Here is a 24,853-nt window from a genome sequence, read left to right on the forward strand (position 1 = left end):
GGGCAGATTAGATGGGCCATTTGGCCTTTATCTGGCATCATGCTTCTATTTCTCTGTTTTTTCAAATTTATATCTGCTATCTTTATATTTTGCACAATATTAGGGGACATGCTTTACTGTTTCTGTGGTGTTGCATTATATACAGAGTCTAGCTTCTTAGTGGCTCAGTTTAACTTTTGTCTACGTATTTCTATTTTATCCCCCTTTTACAAAACTGTGGAGTGTTTTTTAGCACCGTCTGGTGGTAACAACTCTGATGCTCAGAATTCTATGAGTATCTGAGGTGTTACCACCGTGGCTAAAAACCACACTACAGTTTTGTAAAAGGGGGAGGAGTTATTTGTGATTACATATTCCATACTAGCGAAGGTGTTGTCTGTGTATTCAAAAAACATGGTTTTCTGTTGGCATTGACTGTGTAGGATTGATCTGTACTAGTCTGGCTTGTTTAGTTTTACAATGAGCATATTGATGTTCTGTTCACTGCAGTATGTAAGATGCTGCCTTTTCCTAGGTACACTCTTGTTATGCAACATGTGGATTTTTACTTAAAATCATGTTTTTCATACAGATGGGGGGGTCAAAAAATGATGGGCCCTGGGTGTCACATAGCTAGGTACATCACTGGTGTACTGGATTAGAAGCTGGTTGACAGATGCCAGAGGGTAGAGGTTAATGGAATTCGCTCGGAGGGGGGAAAGGTGAGTAGTGGAGTGCCTAAGGGATCAGTGCTGGGACCAATTCTGTTCAATATGTTTGTGAGTGACATTGGTGAAGGGTTAAAAGATAAGGTTAACCTGTTTGTGGATGATACCAAGAATTGTAACAGAATGGACACCCCGGAGGGAAAACATGAAAAAGTATCTGCAAAAGTTAGAATGGTCTAACATCTGGCAACTAAAATTCAATGCAATGAAGTACAGAGTGATGCATTTGGGCGGTAGAAATCTGAGGGAACCGTATATGCTGGGAGATAATAGGCTGATAAACACTGATGGAGAGAGGAATCTTGGGGTGATTTTTCTGAGGATCTAAAGGCATCTAAACAGTGTGATAAGGCGGTGGCTATAGCCATATGGATGCTAGGCTCTATGGATTGAGGACTAGCCGGTAGAGGAAGGGAGGTGTTGATTCCCCTGAATAAGTCGTTGGTGAGGTCACATTTGACGTATTGTGTTCAGTTTTGGAAGCCGTATTTGGTGAAGGATATAAAAACACTTGAAGGGTGCAGAAGAGGGCGACGAAAATGGTAATGGGTTTGAACCAAAAGAAGTATGAGAAGAGACTGGAAGACATAAATATGTATACTCTGGAGGAGATGAGGGACAGGGGAGATATGATACAGACATTTAAATACTTGAAAGGTATTAATATAGAACTAGATCTTTTCCAGAGAAGAAAAAATGGTAAAACTAGAGGGCATAATTTGAGGTTGCAGGGAGGAAGACTCGGGAGCAATGTTAGGAAATTATTTTTCACAGAGAGGGTAGTAGATGCCTGGAATGCCCTCCCAATGAAAGTGATGGAACAGAAAACTGTGATGGAATTCAAAAAAGCATGAGATAAACACAAAGGATCTCTAATTAGAAAACGAAGGATGTAAATTAAAGAACTAAGGCCGGTACTGGACAGACTTGTACGGTCTGTGTCCCATATGTGATGATTTAGTGTAGGATGGATTGGGGAAGGAATCAGTGGGAACTTCACTAACTTGGAAGATGAGGATGTTACTAGCCAGACTTTATGGCAGATATCCTGCAAACAGGATGGTTGGATAGGCTGGGCGTGAGCTTGGATGGCAATGTCAGCTTTTAGAACCTAGGACAATACCAGGTAGATTTTACAGTCTATGACCCAGAAATATAAAAGAAGAGACAAGTTAATTTAATCATGTGTTTTTAGATTTAAACTATTTTATTGATAATGATTGAAAGCATACAGTACAGAAATTAGTTGACTGAACAATAAAAACTCAAACAAGAAACATAGTATTTACACACCAAAGGAGAAACGATCATCATCAGTGTTACAAAATGAAAAATGCTACTGGTTTGCTGCCATCCCTAATCACAACTGCATAACAATATTACGATCATATCTGTACCAGGGCCCTGAACTCTTATGATCCCTGAAGACCAATATCCTCCCCCCCCCCCACTTCCCCGCTGAACACTCCAAGGCAGAAAACAAACAGAATTAGAAAAAAACTGGAAGGACCAGATGACCAGCAAAAGCAACCTTCCCATCCCAGGGTCCCCATGGCCAACACAACCGTTAAGATCTCAAAGTTTCAGAGTATTAAGAATCCGGCTACGAGCTTTAGGAGGCAGAGTATTCTCAAGGTCCCCATACTTGAAGGAAAAATTTTGTTTGTCAAAAAGAACCTCACACCCAACCGCTCTCAAGGAACATGAGAGCATGTAAATGATTCCGCCACGCCCAATAAGATGGGGAATGGGCCAAAGTCCACTCTCCCAGAATAAGTTTTTTAGCCAGTAGACCAGCCTTCCTAATGAAAAGCCTCCCAAATCTTGCCGGAAATCAGAAGGTCTCATAGGTATTTAAAAGAAAGCCTACTGGGGTAAAGGAAATAGTGTCCCACCAAAAGTTCCAAATATCGAATCACCTGCCTCCAGAATACCCTAACCACTGGGCAACTCCCAAAAGCATGAAAAAAGATTTAGGCCACATTGACATTTTTCACATTGTGAAGACCACATCAGTCCCGATTTATACAATTGGACTCACGTAAAGTATGCCCAGTGCAGAAACCGAAATTGACATTCCCTTAGTTCAGCGGACACAGAGAGAGTAGGGATATGCTTAATACCTCCTCCTACATCTAAATCTTGTGGCCCTAAACCTAACTCAGGCGCCCATCTAGCACACAAAGAATCCCAAGATCTACTGGGAATAATAATATGTAGATCCTTATGCAACAAAGACACAGTCAGACCCGTCTTCATAAACTGATCAAAAAAATTCCCAAAGCTTACTACCCAGCCTAAACCGAAGAACCTCCACTTCCAAAGAAGGCACATAATGTTGTAATTGTAAATAGGCAAAATGGTCAGTGGCCAAGAACCCCTCTCTCTGCTGAAACTCCCCCCCACAGTTGAAAAGTACCATTGACCCAAAGAATATGAGGCAATAATATTATGCCTGATTGAGTCCACCTTTGAAAAGGCAGACATTCTTGACCTGGCAAAAATTGGAGTTTCCCCTGAATAGGAAGTTGATCAGAGATTCCAGACTTCCCACCAAGCAAGATCATTAAGAATGTCCAAGTATCTCAGAGGGAGCCCAGTAATAGAAAAGAGTGTAAAGGGACTGGAAGTGAAGCCCTAGAAATGTGAAGTAGAGAGTACAGTTGCTAAGGGTGATACAAGGCCAGTTCATAATCAAAGCAGGTATAGGTCTCTTGTCCCAGAATCTAGCCTCCCAAATATTGAAGGAGATGAGCTTGACTATACTTCTGCATATCAGGAACGCCTATCCTACCCTGAGACCAAGACCCCAGTAGATAGTGAAAAGCTAGACGAGGCTTCTTGCCTCCCCAGAGAAATTGAGACAGCAATCTATATAACACTCAGATCTTTCTGTAATAAACAAATTGGCAAGTGTTGCAAAACATATAGCCATTTTGGAAAAATTACCATGTTAAATAGCTGAATTCTACCGTGTAAAGATGAGGGAAAATATTTCCAGCCATCCAAGCGTTGAAGCATGTTATCTAACAGTAACTGCAAGTTGAGGTCTTTAAGAGATATGGTAGAGGGAGTTTAGTGAATACCTAAATAACGAAGAATCTGCCCTCCGCAACAGGAACCAGCCCACCTATCCATCGCGCACCTCCGAAGAGGTAGCGAGCGCCAGGAACTTATCCAAATTTAACTTAAATCCTGAGAAATCCCCATATTCTGCCATTACCATTAACAAAGCCCATAGGTAGGTTTCCGAATTAGTAAAATGCACTAACAGGTCATCTGCAAAGGCCGATATCTTGAATTCCTGCCTGCAAATGGATACTCCACTAATTTCAGAAGTCTGCAAAATATCCCATATCAAAGGATCTAGAGTTAAAATGAACAAAAGAGGTGATAGGGGCAACCCTGCCGAGAACCTTTCTTAATCTGAAAGGCTGAAAGAGCACCTCATTTACCCAGCTAGATGCCAAAGGAGAAAAATAAAGTGTTTGGATGGCAGCCAAATAAAGCCCCCCAAAACCATAATGCCTTAAAACTGCAAATAAAAAGGTCAGAGAGACTCAGTCAAACACATTTTCTGCATCAAAACTGACCAGGAGGAATGGTAAGCGGAGATTAGCAACATGCTCCAGAGAGGCCAACATGCGGCAAAGGTTACGGGCCACGTTCCAATCCCTCACAAATCCCACCTGTGGATCCTCTATGAGATTGGGAAGTACACGTTCATATGATTAGCCAGAATTTTTTCGAACAACTTCAATATTTAGAAGGGAGATCGGACGATAAGAACCCGGCAGATTTGGATCTTGACCCGACTTCAATAATACCATTTTCTTGTACAATCCCTCTAGAGCCTGAACTATTGGGTATTGCATCCATTCCAGCCTTGTTTGCAGAACTTAAAAATAACACCAACCCCCTCTGTGATGTCACCTGTTCGGCCACTCCCCTTGAAGTTCAGTTTGATTCTGCAGCCTTGCTGAGAACTTCTAGTTTTCTTCTGCTCGTGATTTTATTTCTCAATTCCTAGTCTTTTATTTTCTTCGGTACCACGGGTTTGCCCTCATGCTGCAGATCAACTCTGAGCAAGAGATAACAGACATTTTAAAGTTTGTCTGCTTCTGGAGGGTGCTCTGAAAGCCTGAAACTGCAGTAAGCTCTCTGGACAGCCTGCAGATTGAATCGAGTCTCCAGGTTCGGGAGCCATCTCTCCCCTGGTTTGTCCGCAAAGGGGTAGAGCACAGGCTGCTGTGGTTCCGAGGAGGTATGCCGGGATCGGAACCGCACCGCGTGTCTTCCCTGATTTCCCTGAGGGGTTCTGGTGGTCGTGATCTGAGGTGACAGGGAAGTTGAGGCGGCCAGAAAATCTGAAATATCCAGTTTAATCAGCTCCTGAGGTAATGATCTCCCTATGCCTGTACTGTGTATTGCTGGCTGACATTGAAATGCATTGCAGCACATGTCTGTGGTGTCTGAGTCACAGACTTTGCCGATTTTGGGGGGTCCTCAAATCTGAGTTTTGGGGTGTTTCTCTGCATGCCCTAGTCCCCCACCTGTAAAATCCTTAATCGCCGTTTTTAGCGTTTTTCTGCATTTTTAATGGACGTTTTTCTGTCAAAATCGGCACCCACGGCGGCCATCTTAGATTTTCTTAAAAGTTTTTAAAAGTATATTTTTTGGTCTTAGAAGCTTCAATTTTACTCCAAACTTCACAGATGGCTACCTCAGGACAGGATGGCATGGATTCATGCCTTAGATGCGGCGGATGGTGGCTGGATTCGTGGCCGTTTATCCCATGTGCTGCGGGCCGCGAGGGGGGGGTGAGATGTGAGCAGATCCCACGCTCCCCTCCTCCTGAGAGGCCCTAATGCCCATTCATTCCATTGGAGTCGTGATTACTGCATCTGGTGCGCCTAAACTGGGTGCGGATGGCGTTTTTACAAAACGCAAGCACAATTTCAGGCTATATCCATTTTTTGAAGGTTCAAGGTTTGCAATATTTTTTGCCGTTTAACTGGAAACTACACAAGAACAGCCTTACTGGGTCAGACCAATGGTTCATCAAACCCAGTAGCCTTTATTCACGGTGGCCAATCCAGGTCTCTAGTACCGGGGCAAACCCAAGTAGTAGCAACATTCCATGCTACCGATCCAGGGCAAGCAGTGGCTACCCCCATGTCTTTCTCAATAACAGACTATGGACTTTTCCTCCAGGGAATTGTCCAAACTTTTCTTACAACCAGCTATGCTATCTGCTCTTACCACAACCTCTGGCAATGCGTTCCAAAGGTTAACTATTCTCTGAGTGAAAAAAAATTTCCTCCTATTGGTTTTAAAAGTATTTCCCTGTAACTTCATCAAGTGTCCACCAGTCTTTCTAATTTTTGAAAGAGTGAAAAATTGATCCACTTGAACCTGTTCTACTCCACTCAGGATTTTGTAGACTTCAGTCATATCTCCCCTCAGCCATCTCTTTTCCAAGCTCCATATATGCTATAATTTCAGATAGTTCAACCAGGCAAAGGTTTCCCCAGCACGATCTGTTTTCAAGATCATTGAGTTTATCTTCTATAGTTTGAACTGTATTTTGGAGCATCGTTTGTGTGGTATTCATGTGTGTAACATTGTTCTCCTGCGCCAACACTTGTTGACAGCATACAGAAAATTCACCGGTAAGTGATTCCAAATGCCCATCAACATCATCTAATCTTGTTTGCAAGTATTGGTCTAAAGAAGATTTAATAGCTCCTTTAGCTTCAGCAACGATCTCTTACATCCAGGCAGAACTTACCATTGTGTTGGCTGGCCCATCCCCATTGGCCATCTTAGACTCCACGTGCTTCCCTTTCCCCTTGTCTTTTCAGAGGGGGGGGGCTTCATTGCCATAATGGGTGATCCACACTGAATGAAGTCCAAGGAACTGATCTTGACAGGTGGGGCACCCTCATAAATTATGGCATGGACTGAGGGTTAAAAGTTGCCAATATTGAGAGAGATGTTCAGGAGCTCGCGGCACCCACGTGACCCCTAATCACGTATTTTTAATGGGTATAACTAATGGGCAAGCTGGATGGACCGTTCAGGTCTTTATCAGCCGTCATTTACTATGTTAATAGCTTTTCTCTGTTCCACTCCTGTTGAGGACATTTGTAAAGCAGCCACCTGGTCTTCAATACATACTTTCACATCACATTACTGTCTGGAGACTCTTTCCAGACGAGATGTCAGTTCAGCTAAGCAATTCTGTAAAATTTATTTTCTGTTTAGATGCCAAGTTCCCTCCATCCATAATAGTTTTGTATTCCTAAGATTTCTTTGAAATATTTCCTTAGTAAGTTTTCTGATGACAACAAATGAGTCATAGGAAAATTAACAAAACGCAGGTTCTTTAACCTAGACATATTTTCCATCATTTCAAGTTTAAAATGAATAATATGTGAATCTTTTAACTGCTGAAGAAAAAACTGTTTGAAGAGTAGAAAAGTGAGTTTCAGTCAAGGATAACCAATAACCCAAAACCTTTAAATTGGAATCCACATTATCTAATTTCTCAACTACCATATTTTTTCGCTCTATAAGACATGAATGACCATAAGATGCACCCACCTGTAGAGGAGGAAAAACTAAGAAAAAAAAAATTCTGAAACAAATGGTGTGCCCTATCCCCCTCTGGTGGTCTAGTGGTAGGCCGGGACAGGGTACAGGGCATGTCTAATGGTAGGCACATTTAGTGGTTGGCAGGCAGGAGGGCAGGGTAGGGCACCCCCGGTACCTTTTTTAAAATATGTTGGTCCAGTTCTGAGAGCTCCTGCCCCTCCCTCGCTGGATGGCTCGGCTCCCCCGCAGGCAGGCAGGGCCCCCTGGTACCTTTTTTAAAATCTGTTGGTCCGGCACTGAAAACTCCTGCCCCTCCCTTGCTGGACTGCTGCCTCCATCTGTTGCGGCAGACTCAGAGCAGTGCAGAAGGCAGGCGTGAGCTTTTCACAGTCCTGCCTGGTCCCATGCTGGTCCCTGAATGGCTGCTGTCAGCTCTGAGTCTGCCGACGGAGGCAGCCATCCAGCGAGGGAGGGGCAGGAGCTTTCAGCGCTGGACCGACAGATTTTTAAAAAGGTACCAGGGGGTATATTTGCTCCATAAGACACACCTACATTCCCCCCCACACACACACTTTTTTTTTTTTGGGAGGGGGGAAAGTGTGTCTTATAGAGCAAAAAATACCGTACTTCTTGAAAAAAAATAATACATTTTGATTAATAACTGATTTTAGGAACTCCTCCACTTTACTATTATTTAACTAGAAATCACTTTTTTAAAATAACATTAATGAAGATGACTGTAAGCCCAAGGATTCAGTGGGAGAAATATTAGGGTCTTTTTCAGAACCCAAATCACTAAGAACTATTGGAGGGGGAGTATGAACTAAAGAACTGAGAGGTGCCCCTGACAATGAATCAGCTCTTTCAGTCTGAGTAGTAGTCAAATTGGAAGAAGTCAAATGACGATCCATTGGACCAGATGAAACTGGTGTCGAGCTTTTAGATTTTACCTTTCTTTTCCCCATAATAGCAAAGGTGTAAAAAAAACAATAAAAAGTTACCTCACCAAGCTTCTTGTGGCTCCAAGGGACACTTAGGGCAAGCCCCTTTGGCCATGGCCGCAGCGTCTTTTTCACTTGGCAACAATGGACCCCATTGATGTCATCTCCACAAATGCCCGATAATAATCAACACATCCAAATGCCGTGCTCCCATATGGAATAAGGATTTCACCAAGTCTCCAAGGGACATGAAATTGTCTTCTCTGTTGCACCCAGCTAAGTATCTCCTCCGACTATGCTTAATTGCGGCATCTATAAACTGTATACTATGTATATTGGTATTAGATCCCTAGTATGTATCGAATAAATATGTACTATAACTATGGCAAATTGTAAACTGTTAACATTTATACTATGTATGTCAATCCATTCTGAGCTCTTTGGGGAGAACAGGATAGAAAATGAATTAAATAGTAGAGGCCAATGTGTTTGAACCCATCTCAACAGGGGAAGAAGGGATTCTATTCCAAGTACTTTATCATGCCCAAGGAAATGGGGGTAAGAGGCAAATTTCATCTCATCCTAGACCTAAGGGTCCTGAACAAATACCTGGTCAAAGAAAAGTTCAGAATAATTTCCCTAAGCATCTTCCTTCTCACGATTCAAGAAAACAATTGGGTATGCTCTCTGCACATAAAGAATGCCTATACCCACATTCAGATAAGTCCAATCTTCAAGAAGTACAGTTTCCCCTCCGTATTCGCGGTTTCATTAATCGCTGGCTCCTCCCCCAAAATTACAATACAGTAGGCATTTTGAAAGCACAATCCGTCCTTTGGCAGCTTCAGACCGTCAACATTTCTCGCCTCCTCCCCCAACTTTTATAACTTCCTCATATATTAGTTGTGATTTTATCATATTCTCAATGGTTTTTAACAGAAAACCGCGAATAACATATGAGAAAGTTATTCGCAGTTTTTCCGTATTCGTTGGTCTGGTAATCCCCAATCATTGCGAATATGGAGGGGAAACTGTACCTCAAATTTTGAATAGGGAAAACACTACTATCAGTATCGAGTCCTCATGTCCAACCCTAGAGTATTCACTAAGGGCCTGATTCTATAAACAACCTAAATCAGTAAGTGCTTAGGAAAACAGCACCTACCACATGTCATTCAAAGTTAGGCCCCATTTGTAGAATTGTGCCTAGTGGCGCTTCAATCAAATTAGGTGCAGGTACACATCAAGAACTTAGGTGCCAGCATATTAGGCCAAAGTTTATTTGGCCTAAAATACTGGTGCCTAACTCAATCCACACCCAAACTCCGCCTTTAACCACACCTACATTTTGGTGTAGTCACCTGCATCCAAATTGTAGGCACCTAGCGTCAAATTTTTTTTTAATTGGTTTTTACCTGTTTTTAACTGCACTTTCAATTATCAACTAATTAACCAAGTTAAAAAATGTAAGTTAAGCACCTACGTTGGTAGGTGTGCCGATCTAGGCGCCTACCAGTAGGTGCTGTTTATAGAATCAGGGCCTAAATGTCTAACCATAGTTGCAGCATTGCTATGCAGACTGGGAGTTCATATGTTTTCCTACTTGAATGATTTAACTGGTCAAAAGCGCATCAAAGGAACGTGCTCAAGTATCCGTGCAGAGGACTATTCATGTGTTAGAGCTGCTAGGGTTCATTATCAACTACCCCAAGTCCCATCTACTCTTATTAGAGCAACTGGAGTACATTGGAGCCATTGTTTAGTCTCTAGCATACCTGCCTCAAGTATAAGTAAATGTTTACATTGCTATCGCTGCTCAAATTCAGTGCAGCCAGCAGGAGTTGCTGCTGAGGGGGGGGGAGATGGAGCATGTCAGGGATGGGGGGTGGTGCAGCGGGCAGGCAGGGAGAGATCGGTGGTGGTGCCTGTGTCTTCTGTGGATGGGTAAGCTTTGAGGGTGGAGGGAGGGGGCACAAACTCAAAACAGAAGAAAGGGGCATCAAGTTTCAAGTTTATTTAAAAATTTTATAAACCGCCCAATCGGCCTTCTAGGCGGTGAACATTATGTTAAAAACATATATGGGGTAACTATACATCATGGGGGCACTAACTTGGGACATAGGAGCAAGGGAGTAGAAAGGGAGACTTGATGGGCATGAGTGTGTGTGAGAGAGATGGTGCACATGGGGAAAGAAAGGATGAAAGGAAAATTGGGCATAGAGAGAGAGTGAGGTATTGATGCATGGGGAATAGAAGGATGAGAGAGAGAAATGTTGGATATGGTGGTGGAGAGGGCAGATTGAAGGGGATGCAAGGGGGAAGAATGTTGGACATAGTGATGGAGGGAGAAATGTGGCATTGTGCTGGAGAGTGGTGATAGAAAGAGAAATGGGGCTGGTGGGCAGTGGTGACAAATGCTGAACATGATCCTTGGGATGATAGAGGGAGAAATGTTGGATGTGGCAGTAGAGAGGGTGTGAGAGATGCCTGGATCTCTCAAGACAGATGGATCACAATCTTTTGTACCTGAGGCAGTGGAGAGTTAAGTGATTTGCTCAAGATCACAAAGAGCTACATTAGGAATCAAGCCCATCTGTTGGAATAGGTCTGAAGACTAATTCCATTAGGATTCACCTCAGTGAAGTTAATACTTATTATCATGTAGAAGATCCACCCATTTCTGAATCCTTTGGTGGGTTCCTGTGGCCTTTGCTTCAATTGAATTCTCCATTAAGCCTCTTGCTGTGACTTGAGAACTCAACATGATAATTACACAACTAAGCTCTCTACTGGCCTGTGGTGGAACAACAAAGTTACTTACCTGTAGCAACTGTTCTCTGAGAACAGCAGACCAAGTATTCTAACAAGTGTGTGATGTCCCCAATGAAGCCCCAATGCAGATGCTACTCAGTGTTCCCAGCATCTTAAAAAAGCTGGTGAAAGCTCCATTTGAACTGTGAACTGAGACCTGATTGGTCTTATTTTTTGGTAACAGTCACTTTGGCACACACAGTCAATAAACACCCAGTCCTAATGATTTATCTCCCCTGCCCAATTATTTTCAGTAATACAGTAGTTCTGGACATCTGTCCTAAGTTTCTGCTTTAAGATAGTTTCAGGCTTTCTCTTAACCAATCAGCTGTCCTCCCAAAAATTTCACTAAAGTCGACCAAGCCTTTGTACAGTTTGGATGCCAAAAAAACCCTTGACCTTCTATTGAGTCAGAATGAAACCCTTCAAAAGTCCATCCAGCTTTTTGCTGCTTTTGATCCCAATAAACCTATCACTGTCATAATCAAGTGCAAACTGTCTGATTAGATATCATATAGCATCTCTTTCTATTATGCCCAGACAGGCTTCTCTGGGAGGGCATGTCAAGGCTCATAATGTTGGTCATTGCACCACCAGTGGCCCATCTGAAATCAGCAGATCTGTATAAGACAATGATTTGTTCCTTATACACGTTTACTTACCTATTACTGTTTAAAGATTCCTGATATGACAGTAGGTTTGATAAATCTGATTTACAAATTTTTTGTAGCATAGCATAGAATCTAATAATATCCTCATTGGAGATCTATTTCAACCCAATGGGTGTTGATAATAAGCTATTCATATAAGGTCAAGAATGTCTGGAAGAAAAATATTCCTCACAAAAATACCTCTCTTGTATGCTCTTTTATAATCTTGAAAAAGGACAATGATGAGTATCCTACTATTACACTTATCTTCTTGTGCTTAAGAAATTTAATACTTTAAGAGGTTTAGTACTTAAAGAAGAGAGGCCTCAGATCCCCGTGCGTTGTCAGTGAATTAACTCAACAACCGCACTGGACAGGGAAAGAACCTCATCGGCCTCTCCCCCTCCTGCCTACCAGAAAATATTGAAAAACGTAATTCTTATATGATTCATATAAAGAACTTAGCTTTGTTAGGCAGGGAGAATTCTTATCTTATTCAAAAATTCAGATTCTTCTTGCTGTGTCTTTGCCTAGTCCGTTCCCGTCAGCTGCGTCAGGGCAGAGGACTCTTGGCGAACTTGTTAATGCTCAGGTCGGCTACCACCTAGCACTCAAATGTATTCATTGTGCCAGGCTTTATGTACTACTTCCTCACTGGATCTCCAAAGCTTCTAACTATAACTTTAAAAATAATTTAAGTGTATAAATAGTTTAAGTACTTAACTTTAAAATTGTGGTCATGCTTTCAGGGATTTTTACCGCCAACATGTTTCACTCGAAGGGGTTTTATCAAGGCTTGTATCCCTTTATCAAGCTTACCGCTGCTATAACTGACCGCTGAACCTCCCTTTTTCTGTCATACTGAAAACGGGCATTTCATTACGTATGGATTTTTCATCTAGAGTCCTGGGTGTCATCTTGGACTAATCACTTACATTCCATGAACAGATGAATTCTTTGACAAAAAAGTGTTTTTTTAGTTTGCATATGTTGAGGAAGATCAGATCACTATTCCATCAAGAATATTTTTCAGTGTTGGTGCAATCCACTGTGCTTGCACAACTAGATTACTATAACTCAGTTTTTCTGGGCATTAAGCAGGGTAGTCTAAAACCACTTCAGTTAATACAGAATACTGCATCTAAACTTATCTTAGGGAAACGAAAGTATGATCATGTTTCCCCTCTGGTGAGAAAGCTTCACTGGCTCCCAGTTCGCTTTAGGATCCAGTTTAAATGTGCATGCATAATCTTCAAGCTTCTCTATGGAATATTTGATCCTTTAGTCCCCTTATGTTGGAATATCCTCAGACTTTGCCATTTGAGAAATACACAAAGATATAAGCTATCCTTCCCTTCCTTTAAGGGAATTAAATTTGCTGGGAAGCTCAGTCGATCTTTTGTTTTTAATTTTGTAGAGATCTGGAATGAATTCCCTGACTCCATTAGGTTTATAGGCCAGCTGCAATTATTTTGTAATTCTCTGAAAACTTTGTTTTTTTCACAATTTTTAAATGGTTTAACTACCGTATTTTCACGCAAATAACACGCACCCGTATAAAACGCGCACACGTGTATAGCGCGCAGAAATCACGATGATAAGCACAAAAACTTTGGTATAACGCGCTCACGATTATACCGCGCATGCTGCCCGACTCTCCGTTCACCCCCCTGACTTCCGTGCACTGCCCCGCCTCTCCGTGCGCTGTCCCGACTCTCCGTTCACCCCCCCTGACTTCCGTCCACTGTCCCCCCTTGAAGGTCTGTCCCCATCCTGAAAGCCTGATGCACCCCCCGACGTCCGATACATCCCTCCCCCCCGAAGGACCGCCGACTCCCCAACAATATCGGGCCAGGAGGGAGCCCAAATCCTCCTGGCCACGGCGACCCCCTAACCCCACCCCGCACTACATTACGGGCAGGAGGGATCCCAGGCCCTCCTGCCCTCGACGCAAACCCCCCCCCCCCCAACAACCGCCCCCCCAAGACCCTCCGACCGCCCCCCAGCCGACCCGCGACCCCCACGACCCCCCCACCCCCCTTCCCCGTACCTTTGGTAGTTGGGCCAGAAGGGAGCCCAAACCCTCCTGGCCACGGCGATCCCCTAACCCCACCCCGCACTACATTACGGGCAGGAGGGATCCCAGGCCCTCCTGCCCTCGACGCAAACCCCCCTCCCCCAACGACCGCCCCCCCCAAGAACCTCCGACCGCCCCCCCAGCCGACCCGCGACCCCCACGACCCCCCCACCCCCCTTCCCCGTACCTTTGGTAGTTGGCCGGATAGACGGGAGCCAAACCCGCCTGTCCGGCAGGCAGCCAACGAAGGAATGAGACCGGATTGGCCCATCCATCCTAAAGCTCCGCCTACTGGTGGGGCCTAAGGCGCGTGGGCCAATCAGAATAGGCCCTGGAGCCTTAGGTCCCACCTGGGGGCGCGGCCTGAGGCACATGGTCGGGTTGGGCCCATGTGCCTCAGGCCGCGCCCCCAGGTGGGACCTAAGGCTCCAGGGCCTATTCTGATTGGCCCACGCGCCTTAGGCCCCACCAGTAGGCGGAGCTTTAGGATGGATGGGCCAATCCGGCCTCATTCCTTCGTTGGCTGCCTGCCGGACAGGCGGGTTTGGCTCCCGTCTGTCCGGCCAACTACCAAAGGTACGGGGAAGGGGGGTGGGGGGGTCGTGGGGGTCGCCAGGGGGATCGCGGGTCGGCTGGGGGGCGGTCGGAGGTTCTTGGGGGGGGGCGGTCGTTGGGGGGGAGGGGGGTTTGCGTCGAGGGCAGGAGGGCCTGGGATCCCTCCTGCCCGTAATGTAGTGCGGGGTGGGGTTAGGGGGTCGCCGTGGCCAGGAGGGTTTGGGCTCCCTTCTGGCCCAACTACCAAAGGTACGGGGAAGGGGGGTGGGGGGGTCGTGGGGGTCGCCAGGGGGGTCGCGGGTCGGCTGGGGGGGCGGTCGGAGGTTCTTGGGGGGGGCGGTCGTTCGAGGGAGGGGGGTTTGCGTCGAGGGCAGGAGGGCCTGGGATCCCTCCTGCCCGTAATGTAGTGCGGGGTGGGGTTAGGGGGTCGCCGTGGCCAGGAGGGTTTGGGCTCCCTTCTGGCCCGATATTGTCGGGAAGTCGGCGGTCCTTCGGGGTGGGGGTGCGAGTGGTCCTGCCGGGGGGGGGGGGGGTATCGGACGTCGGGGAGTCGGCCGGGCAAGAGGGCTTGGGCTCCCTCTTGCTCCGATCGTGGATGCGGGTGCGGGTGGGAGCGCGTGCGAGCGGTCGTTCGGGGTGGGGGTGCGAGCGGTCTGGCCAGGAGGGTTTGGGCTCCCTTCTGGCCCGATATTGTCGGGAAGTCGGCGGTCCTTCGGGGTGGGGGTGCGAGTGGTCCTGCCGGGGGGGGGGGATGTATCGGACGTCGGGGGGTCGGCCGGGCAAGAGGGCTTGGGCTCCCTCTTGCTCCGATCGTGGATGCGGGTGCGGGTGGGAGCGCGTGCGAGTGGTCGTTCGGGTTGGGGGTGCGAGTGGTCCTGCTGGGGGGGTGAATCGGGCGTCGGGCGGGGTGGGAACTATGTTTTAAAACTTTCGTATACCGCGCTCACGCATATAACGCGCGAGGGGTATGCGCGGTAGGTAAAAACGCGTATAACGCGCGCGTTATATGCGTGAAAATACGGTACAGTCTCGACGAAATGATAATACTATAGTTCTTATTTCTCTCATGCTTTTTTTGCTATTTATTCTAGTCTTAACTATATGTGAACTGAGTCAAGCTCCAATGGGCGATGACCCAGTATATAAACCGAAGATTAGATTAGATTAGTTAGAAGCTAAGGAGATCTAGTGAGGAAGTAGTTCATAAAGCCTGGCACAATGAATATATTTGAATGCTAGGTGGTAATTTTGAGGATCTCTAAATGTTGTAACATTTGCTGTGAAGAGTGTTAGGAGGGGTCTGAAATATTGTACACCTTCCGGTTTGAAGTTTTTGTCAAAAATCTCTCTCAGAAGTTTTCTATTCTAAATATTGTGCTGTTTGATGAATTGCCTTTGTTTTGGTTTACAGTATCTTTCTTTGACAATAAGTTGTGGAGGCCATGTTAATACACTCTTTAAGGTAATATGTAGACATAAAAGGAAAAAAAGATAATACCTTTTTTTGTTAGTCTAATAAAAAAAGATATTTGTTTTCTACATATTTCTTTGACAAAAAAAGGAAAGAGGTAAAGTAAAAATCTGAATTTCACACAAAAATATTTCTGTACCAGTGGCCCATCTGAAATCAGCAGAGCTGTGTAATACAATGATTTGTTCCATTTACTCATTTACTACCCATTACTGTTTATCTAAAGATTCATGACATGCTAGTAGGTTTGATTAATCTGACAGATTATTTCTTCCAGGTTTGTTTGTTTTTTTGTTGAAAGGATACCCAAGGGATTCCCATTTGTATGAGATAATAAGCCATGCAGCTCCTACCTAGTCCTCTTATAGAGTGTTTTTACAGATGTGAATGTGCTCTCCAGATATACATGTAGGATCGTATTAAGATTGTGTCAATGCTGTTGAATGATGTGACCTACTTGTGCCTGATTATCCTGCTGTCATGTAAGCAAATATGTTTCCTGGAAACGTTTTTGTTCTTTTATACTTTTTTTAGGTGGTTTGAAACACCATCACAAGTTTTTTATCATGCTGCAACTGAACATGGAGGAAAAGATGTGTATCCTGGGCAGTGTCTTTGGGAGGGCTGTGAACCTTTCCAGCGACAGAGGTTTTCTTTCATTACCCATTTACAGGTACCAGTTATCTATCCTTCCTGTTGTACCTCACTACCAGTTTGAAAATTCAGTGAGTCAGTGTAAATGAAAGATGATGATTGTGCAATATATTGTACTTTTCGTATTCTGTCTCTATTACACAGGATAAACACTGCTCAAGAGATTCCCTACTTGCAGCACTAAAACAAGAAGAGCAGGGATTAGCTGGAAATCCAAAACCTTCCAAGTAAGAAACTTGTATTCCATTCATGATCATAAGCACAGTACAAAAAAACAAAATATATTTTTAGAGCAATGTTTTATTTGCTTTGGGATCTTACATTTTTTTTTATTGTTTTGATATATTCTAAAGAAGTCTTAAACATAAAGCTTTCAGTAATCAGTGGCTTCTGATGTCTCACACTGGTGTAGAAATTGTTACTCGCTATATCTATCTCCTGCCATGTAATTTATTGGTTCCTATTAAGTTATGGGAAACCAAGGCTCAACTATTGTTTTCCTTCAATATCTAGTGTTGTCAAGCATCAAAATTCCCTCACTCCAACTAAGCCACTGCTTTGTTCCCTCCACAGGCCCAACCGTATTAGGATTGAGGATTTTTAGATTTATTATTTATTTAAAACATTTCTAATCTGCCTTTATCCAAGGTGGCTCACAATATCACATACACAATTCAAATGTAAACATCTTTAAAAAAAATCACATACATCAGTAAACATCATAAAGTTATACCATCTTAACATATATATTACATCTCAGCCATTCATCTACCAACATTACAATAGAGCAAAACCATTCTGGTAACCCACAGAGAAAGATGACAATCGGAAAGATAGGATATTAGCTTAGGAAAGCCTTTGCAAACAAATGGATCTTAAGCAACTTTCTAAATTGCAATAGATTTCTGCAGAACAGTAAGGTTCCAGACAATGCATTCCACATGAGTGATTCAGCTATAGAGAAACATGAATTTTTGGTCCATACATATCGTAAATTATTCCCCTTTTTTTGTATCGAACAACCAACGATTCTCGGACCTCAGCATTCTTAGCGGAGTATATAGTATTAAGCATTTTGCTAAGTAATTTGGCAGAATGTCATAAACACTTTGTTGGACAAGTTTTAAAACTTTGAATTGGGTATGAAATAATATCGACAACCAATGCAATCTTTTAAGATAGATGTAATATGTTTGTATCGAGATACTCCAACCAATAGCTGGGCAGCTGAATTTTGTATTTGTAGCACATTAATACGTACTTGAGGCAAACCTAAATAGATACCATTACAGTAGTTTATTGCTCACCTTTATCCAAATCTGAGTTCAAGACACATTACATTTAGGTACATTCTTCAGTTGGGCCCTTCCAATCCACTGCCTTTCTTCTCTTGCCTTCGCTTAGAGTGAACCACCATACTTTTTAACTTATGCCCTGTTGGGTCATTACACTGATCCCCAGTCCTCCCTACCCTATGTGGGCCATAACACTCCTCAGATGTACTTCCTCATATCGTATTACTGCAGATGTCACCAGCGATGACTGATCAGCATTACAAGGTTCATAGTAAACTGAGCTATACAGCAGCAGTAGGGGAAGACAAACACCAGAAGTATTTTAAGCAGGAAAGATATGAGCCAACACTTCCCAAACTGTGGGTTGTGATACTGGCATGTGGGGTTGTGACCTGAGTAGGCAGTACATGGGCCATCTTGATGGGGTCAGGAACATTGCTTTGGATGTGATCATGGGATTGTGGCCTGGATATGTTTGCCAAGCGCCGACAGATGTGGGTAAGGATTAGATGGGTGAGAACAGTGAGGGTTGAAATACTGAGAGAGAGAAGTAAGACTAGAGGACAGATTGAAGATGAAAGGGGAAGAGGTTAGAAGCATAGGAGCCAGTTTTTCAAAATGATTGGGAGTGCTCAAAAGTCCTGCCCTAGACACCGCCCCATAATAGTAGTACTAATTGTAATGCCATTTTTCCATTCATTTTTCATATATATACACAATATAATCTTATTAACAATACGTAATGGTTAACCACAAAATTAAACTACACTGTATGTTTTTTGGCATGCATTCATTCCTACCTGAACTCCTGGCCTTGGTCACACATGCAGAACACAGATAACCCCTATGCAAATACAGGACCACAAACTAAAAGTACTAATATACACAATCAAAACCCTAGGATGCCAGACTTTACAAGCATACAACACCAGAGTAATAGAAAATAATTTCTTCCTGAATAGTGCAAAATATAGACAGCAGGCTGTATATACTCGAACTTAAACTGATCTGAATATAAACTAAGGTAACCTTTTTTTCCCCAAAAAAAGAAGGAAAAAAGGTTGGCTCAAATATAAAATGGAAGGTGGTGGAAAGGGGTTAATATTCAAGTGCTCTACCCTGCCAAGCTCTGTACCTAGCCCCCCCCCCAAGCTCTGCACCCTGCCCCCCCCCCTCTTTTCCAATGCCTTGCAGGCCTACAGCAGTGGGTCGGGGCAGGAGGGATTCATCCCGCATCCTGTCCCAGCTGACTCTAAAAACTTTTACCTCCCTCCCGCCTTCCTGGCATAACTTTCAAATCCCTGGTGGTCCAGCTGTGAATCAGGGTAGGAGCGATCTTCCTGCATTCCTGTACCGTGCAATGCCGCTACTGGAATGGCTGTCACGAGTTCTCGTGGAAACTTGCGAGAGCTCACGGCAACCATTTAGCTAGCGGCTCTGTAAGGGGCAGGAGTGCAGGAAGATTACTTCTGCCCCGGTTCACCACTGGACCACCAGGGATTTTAAAGTTACATCGGGGAGGCGGGAGGGAGGTAGAAGTTTTTAGAGTAGAACAGGAGGCAGGAGGGATCCCTCCTTTCCTAGCCACCGCTGGACCACCAGGTCTGTCGGCAGGCCTGGTGGAGGCCTGCAACAGGTTCGGGAGGGCGGTGAGCGGGCATTGACCTGAATATAAACGGAGACCCCCATTTTTGGGCCATTTTTTTGGCTCAAAAATCTCAGTTTATATTCGAGTATACAGTCATGTGAAAAAATTAGGACACAGAAGAAAAACAATGAAGGTGACCGATTGGTGTTCAATCTCGTTTATTGCATTAAAAGACTCGACACGATCATATTTCGGCTCTAAGCGCACACCGAAGGAAGCGACAGTGGAGTGTTATTGATTGCGGCTCCTTTTCACTTCCTGTTCTAATCATTCAGTGTCCACATATTGGAACACAGAATTCAATTTACAATTGAAGACTGAATAGCCACATAAACATTATCTTTTAATTCAATAAATGAGATTGAACACCAGTCACCTTTGTTGTTTTTCTTCTGCTTTAACGTCCTGTGAAGGTAGTATCTCCTGTGTTTTCTGTGTGAAAACATTAGGACACCCAATGAAATTTTCAGTTCTTTCGATGTCAAATCTTTTTTTTATTTATCTCTAGAAAAGAAAGTGATGTAATTACAGGTAAACAACAAACATTTTACTTGATTTACTCATGAAACAAAAGATATCCACAAAAATGTGTATTCTAACTGAGGAATAAATTAGGACACCCTACAACCTAATACAGGGGTGCCCACACTTTTTTGACTCGCGAGCTACTTTTAAAATGACCAAGTCAAAATGATCTACCAACAATAAAAAAAAAAAAAAAAAACACAACGCACACTGTACACATAGAATTGTTAATTATCATTCCTATTCCGGGGTTTTTTCAAAGAGGTCAAAGCAGATGACTCTATGCACTGTCACCTCAGTAACAACCATACAAAAGTAGACAAATACCCACCCCCTCCCTTTTTACTAAACCACAATAGCAGTTTTTAGTGCAGGGAGCTGCGCTGAATGCCCAGCGCTGCTCTGGACGCACATAGGCTCCCTGCGCTAAAAACCACTATTGCGGTTTAGTAAAAGGGGACCTTATTGTAAAATATAGACAGCAGATATAAATTCAGACACATTTTGATCACTAAATTTAAAATAAAATCATTTTTCCTACCTTGTCTGGTGATTTCATGAGTCTCTGGTTGCACTTTCTTCTTCTGACTGTGCATCCAGTCTTTCTTTCAGCCTGTATGCTTCCTCTCCTCCACACCTCATTCCTTCCCCCAACTTTTTCTTCCTTTCTCCCTGACCTTTCTTTCTTTCTCTCTTCATGTCCCCTTTCTTTTTTTGTTTCTCTTCTTTCCTTCTGTCTCCCTCCCTGCCCCCTTTCTTTCTTTCTGCCTGCCCTTCCCCAAGCCACTGCCGCTGCCATCGGGGAACGGGACCCAAACACCACCAATGGATAACAGGCCCCGACGCCGCACCATGCTCTCTCTGCTTCAGCCGATCAATCTTCCTCTCCCTGACATCTATTCTGCCGTCGGAGAGGAAGTTCCGCCCAGCCAGGCAGCGATTGGCTGGCCCGAACTTCCTCTCCGACGGCAGAATTGACATCGGGGAGAGGAAGATTGATCGGCTCGATAGATCGCCAAGGCAAAGTGAGTCCTGGGATCAACTCACTTTGCCTTGGCGAGCTACCGGTCGATCGCGATCGACCTATTGGGCACCCCTGACCTAATAGATAGTGTTACCCCCTTGTCTGAAATAACTTTAGTAAGATGCTTCTTGTAGCCATCTACCAGTCTCTGACATCAGTCTGAGGAAAGTTTGGCCCACTCCTCAGTGCAGAATTCTTTCAGCTGTGAAATGTTTGCGGGGTTTCTTGCATGTACAGTCTGTTTCAAATCACCCCACAATATCTCCTTTATATATATATATATATATACATAATTTATTTATTTATTGTGAAGTGCAATATGGGCAGGATAACCAGCCAACAATACAAGCTTATTCAGTAGCAAAGAAATACAACGAGAAAACAGTAATAACCAGTACAACAGTGAAACAACACAGAGGAGCCTATCCGCATCCCCATTGCAATTTTTATTTTTTTTAAACCCCACAGTCACACACGCCATGCACCCTCCTTCAGTCACTCAAATTTCAGTGCTTGCCCTTATCTAACCAGGCAACCCCCACACACCCGTCCACCCACTCCGAATCACTCATCCATCCCGCCTCTAGTAGGTCTTCTTATCCCAGGATCCCCAAGTTAATGCCATGCTACTCAGATGAGTCCCCATGGTATTGGAGCAGCAGGTCTTTCCAGAGAGCTATGTAGCACAGGCGGTCAACGTGCCCACCCTTGGGTGAACGCTGAATTTCAAATCTGGCCACCTCTGCCACCCTGTTTAGCCAGTGGGAATAAGTAGCCTGTTGGTCCGACACCCAATGTTGCAACAAAAGCTTTTTAACTACCAAGAAAGCCATGGAAATTAAAACAAATAATATGGAAGTGAGATTGGAGGCAGAATGGTGGCAGTGAGAAATAACGAGCAACAGAAACAAATTGAATCTTTTACCCGTGAGCTGGAAGATCTTTCTAACTGAGAGAGGAGGTGCAATTTGGGTCTTCTGGAGGGGGTGGAGAAAGGGAGCCCTATTTCCTTTTTAGAAAATTTTCTGACTAAGATACTGCCTGTAAGATCAGAGTTTCCTATTGAAGTAGAGAGGGCACACCGAATTCCTGTCAGGAGAGATGAAAAGCAAAAGGGTCCTCGTCCTTTAATCTTCAAGCTCCTGAGATATCAACAAGTTTTAGAAATATCTCAACTGGCAAAGCAAAATAGGAACTTAAAGTGCCAAGATGCACGGATACATATTGTTCCGGATAGAGAATGACACGGTGACAAAATTCATTACCGTTCCCATCCCCGCGGATAACCGCAGGAAATAATCCCATGTCATTTTCTAGTGTCTATTTCAACCTCAGTCCTTCTACACCAGGATTCTTCAAAGCAAAGCTTGTGGCCATTCATACTCTGATTCTTCCCTCTCTCCTTAAAGAATGACAAGAAGATGGTTTCCCGCGATTATCCACTGGGACGGGAACGGTGATGAATTTTGTCACCGTGTCATTCTCTAGTTCCGGATATTGCCAGGAGTACAGCAGTCAGAAGGAAAGCTTTTTTGGTGCTAAGGCCACAATTGAGAGCTATGGGTGCTAAATACGGCGCTAATGAAAGTTATTTTTAAGAATAAAACCACAACCTTTGATGATCCAGAAAAGCTGCATGATTTCATCAACAAGCAGGAGCAGCACATGTCATTGTAAAATGACAAGTATAAAGAAAAGAGAGAGATATAGGGGGGAAATGATTTCTAACTTTTGCCCTAATGAATTGTTGTTTTTTTAAAATTATTATTTGTGTTTAGGAATGTATTTGGTAATTGGTAAATCTCCTTAGGAATACTTCTAAATATTCTCTCTGGAGAAGTGGATATTCGTTAGAACGTTCCTGATTCAAATTTAAAGATGCAAGTTAACGAGGGGAAAAACAATTATTTAGTAACGGAGTTCATTCTGGTCTCTAAGCTAGCTACCAGTTTTTAAATGGAGCGACTCTATTTTAAAGAGACCAAGATATGAGAGTTTGTAGTAATTTCTTCATGAAGTGATTATGCTTTATTCCTGGATATGACTGTTGGATAAAAGAACCTTTGGGGTTTAAATCTGGTTTGGTTTCCTGCCTTTGAATGCATAGTGTACACTGCTCAGTGTTACTGGGAGGATTATCCCTGTGCATTATAATTTGTCATTTACTGTGCGTTGTGAATGAAAAGTTTCTAAATGGGAAGCCTGACTCTCTGCTTAGTAAGGTGGATGATTTTTACCCTGTTTGTGACCTTTTATGTGAATTTCCTGAAATTTCAAGGAAACTTTATTTTACTTTCTGATACAGTAAGTCATAAATGGAGGTGAGATCTTATTTATAAGTCATCTCCTCTTGATGTCCATTGGCTAGAGACGGGTAAATGCCCGCTGTACTTGGCCTTGAGCTGTAATGCCAGAATCCCATCACAGGAGGAAAATCATCTGCAGTAATGTCAGGGACATAGACGCCAGCTTTGTGGATGCTAAGTATTTACTTTTTCCAAATAGATGTAGGTTCCATTTGATTTAATAACACATACACACTTAATTTGTGGAAACGTTGGAACCTATCCACAGAAATACTATAGAAACTTCTGACAGCGACAGCATACAAAGAAGTCGGCGAAAGGAGGAGGACAGGATGAACGAATGCGCAGCTGCAATGTGACGTTATGCGGAGACAGCGGCAGCTTCCTTCAACATCAGAGTTTGCGGCAGTGTCGGCGGACAGAGAGGAAAGGGAAGTGTGTATTGATGTAATCGAATGGGTTGTGGATACACTTTCTGAAGTAAACTGAGATTCATTGGAATTTCTCATTCTTCATTGATAAAGTGGCTCAGGGATAAGATTGGAAAACGGATGTCTTAAATTGGATATAATTCTTTGGGCCAAATTTGTGATTCTCATAATATACCTTATTCTGTTCCTGAGACAATCCTTTAAAATAACAAGTGTTAGAATAAAATATTGGGAGTTGATTGTTTATGCTAGTAATTTAATGGAGTTAGTTTAAGATGGGGGAACAGAAGAATATAAACTCATCTCATAGTATTTGGAAAATACTTTAATACTCCATGAATTCCGAAATAGGAGCACTAATCCATAATGGGTCCTATGACCACAATACATCATCCTTTTCATATAGGGAGTTCAAATATTTATTAGATATTTCATGAGGAGATGTATAATGACTTATAGGATAGTTTAAATTAATGCTTATGTTGAAGTAATTTTGAGAATATGAAATATTGAGGAACTCTATAGGTTGTATTAAGAGGAAATATATAATTCTAGGTTTTAGGCATTGATAATTATAAATTAAATTTGCTTAAATAAATTTCCATGAAGTTATGGTTATAGAAAGTTTAGTAATTGAAATAAAATAATATTTTTGAAGTTATTTAATCTCTTTATTAATTTAACTTTTAAATATAGAGGGGGAATGATAATAATTTTATAGAAATAAATTTTGAGGGGGAAAGGGGGAAAAGTAATACATCTACTGGGTTATAATTTTTTAGTTTCAATCCCATATAAGAAATAGTTTCAGAAGGATTTTACTTAGTAGTGAATAAATTTTAATCAAATTGAATTAATTAGAATTATTTTGGGGCAAAGTTCTGTATTATGTCTAATTCTTTGATAGATGAATAAATTAAATTTGGTTTTTGTTTCAAGGTATATTTCTTATAGATAATTAAGTTGATGACTATTTTATGATGATTTGATTCTATTTTTAATATGTGACTTTGTTTAGAATGTTGATTTTAAGATGGTCTTTCTGGAGTTTATTATTGTCTGATCTAATATGTGTGTCACCAAGTTTACACTGTTATTAAATATGTGGGGTGGGTGGGTTTGGGGGAGGGGAGGTTTGGGGGTTTGATGGATTCAGGGATA

The 24,853-nt window shown here is 43.0% G+C and overlaps 1 protein-coding gene across 2 annotated transcripts in view; it reads left to right on the forward strand.

Annotated features, from left to right (window-relative positions):
• ARID2 (AT-rich interaction domain 2) overlaps window positions 1–24,853 on the forward strand; it is an 817,990-nt gene that overhangs the window by 741,452 nt on the left and 51,685 nt on the right. For both annotated transcript variants that reach the window (XM_033959297.1, XM_033959298.1), the window contains 2 exons: window positions 16,344–16,482; window positions 16,608–16,690. In XM_033959297.1, coding sequence (XP_033815188.1) covers window positions 16,344–16,482; window positions 16,608–16,690 — 222 coding nt within the window. The remainder of the gene's footprint in view (window positions 1–16,343; window positions 16,483–16,607; window positions 16,691–24,853) is intronic.

This window comes from Geotrypetes seraphini, chromosome 9 (genome assembly GCF_902459505.1).
Source record: "Geotrypetes seraphini chromosome 9, aGeoSer1.1, whole genome shotgun sequence".
Taxonomy (NCBI): domain Eukaryota; kingdom Metazoa; phylum Chordata; class Amphibia; order Gymnophiona; family Dermophiidae; genus Geotrypetes; species Geotrypetes seraphini.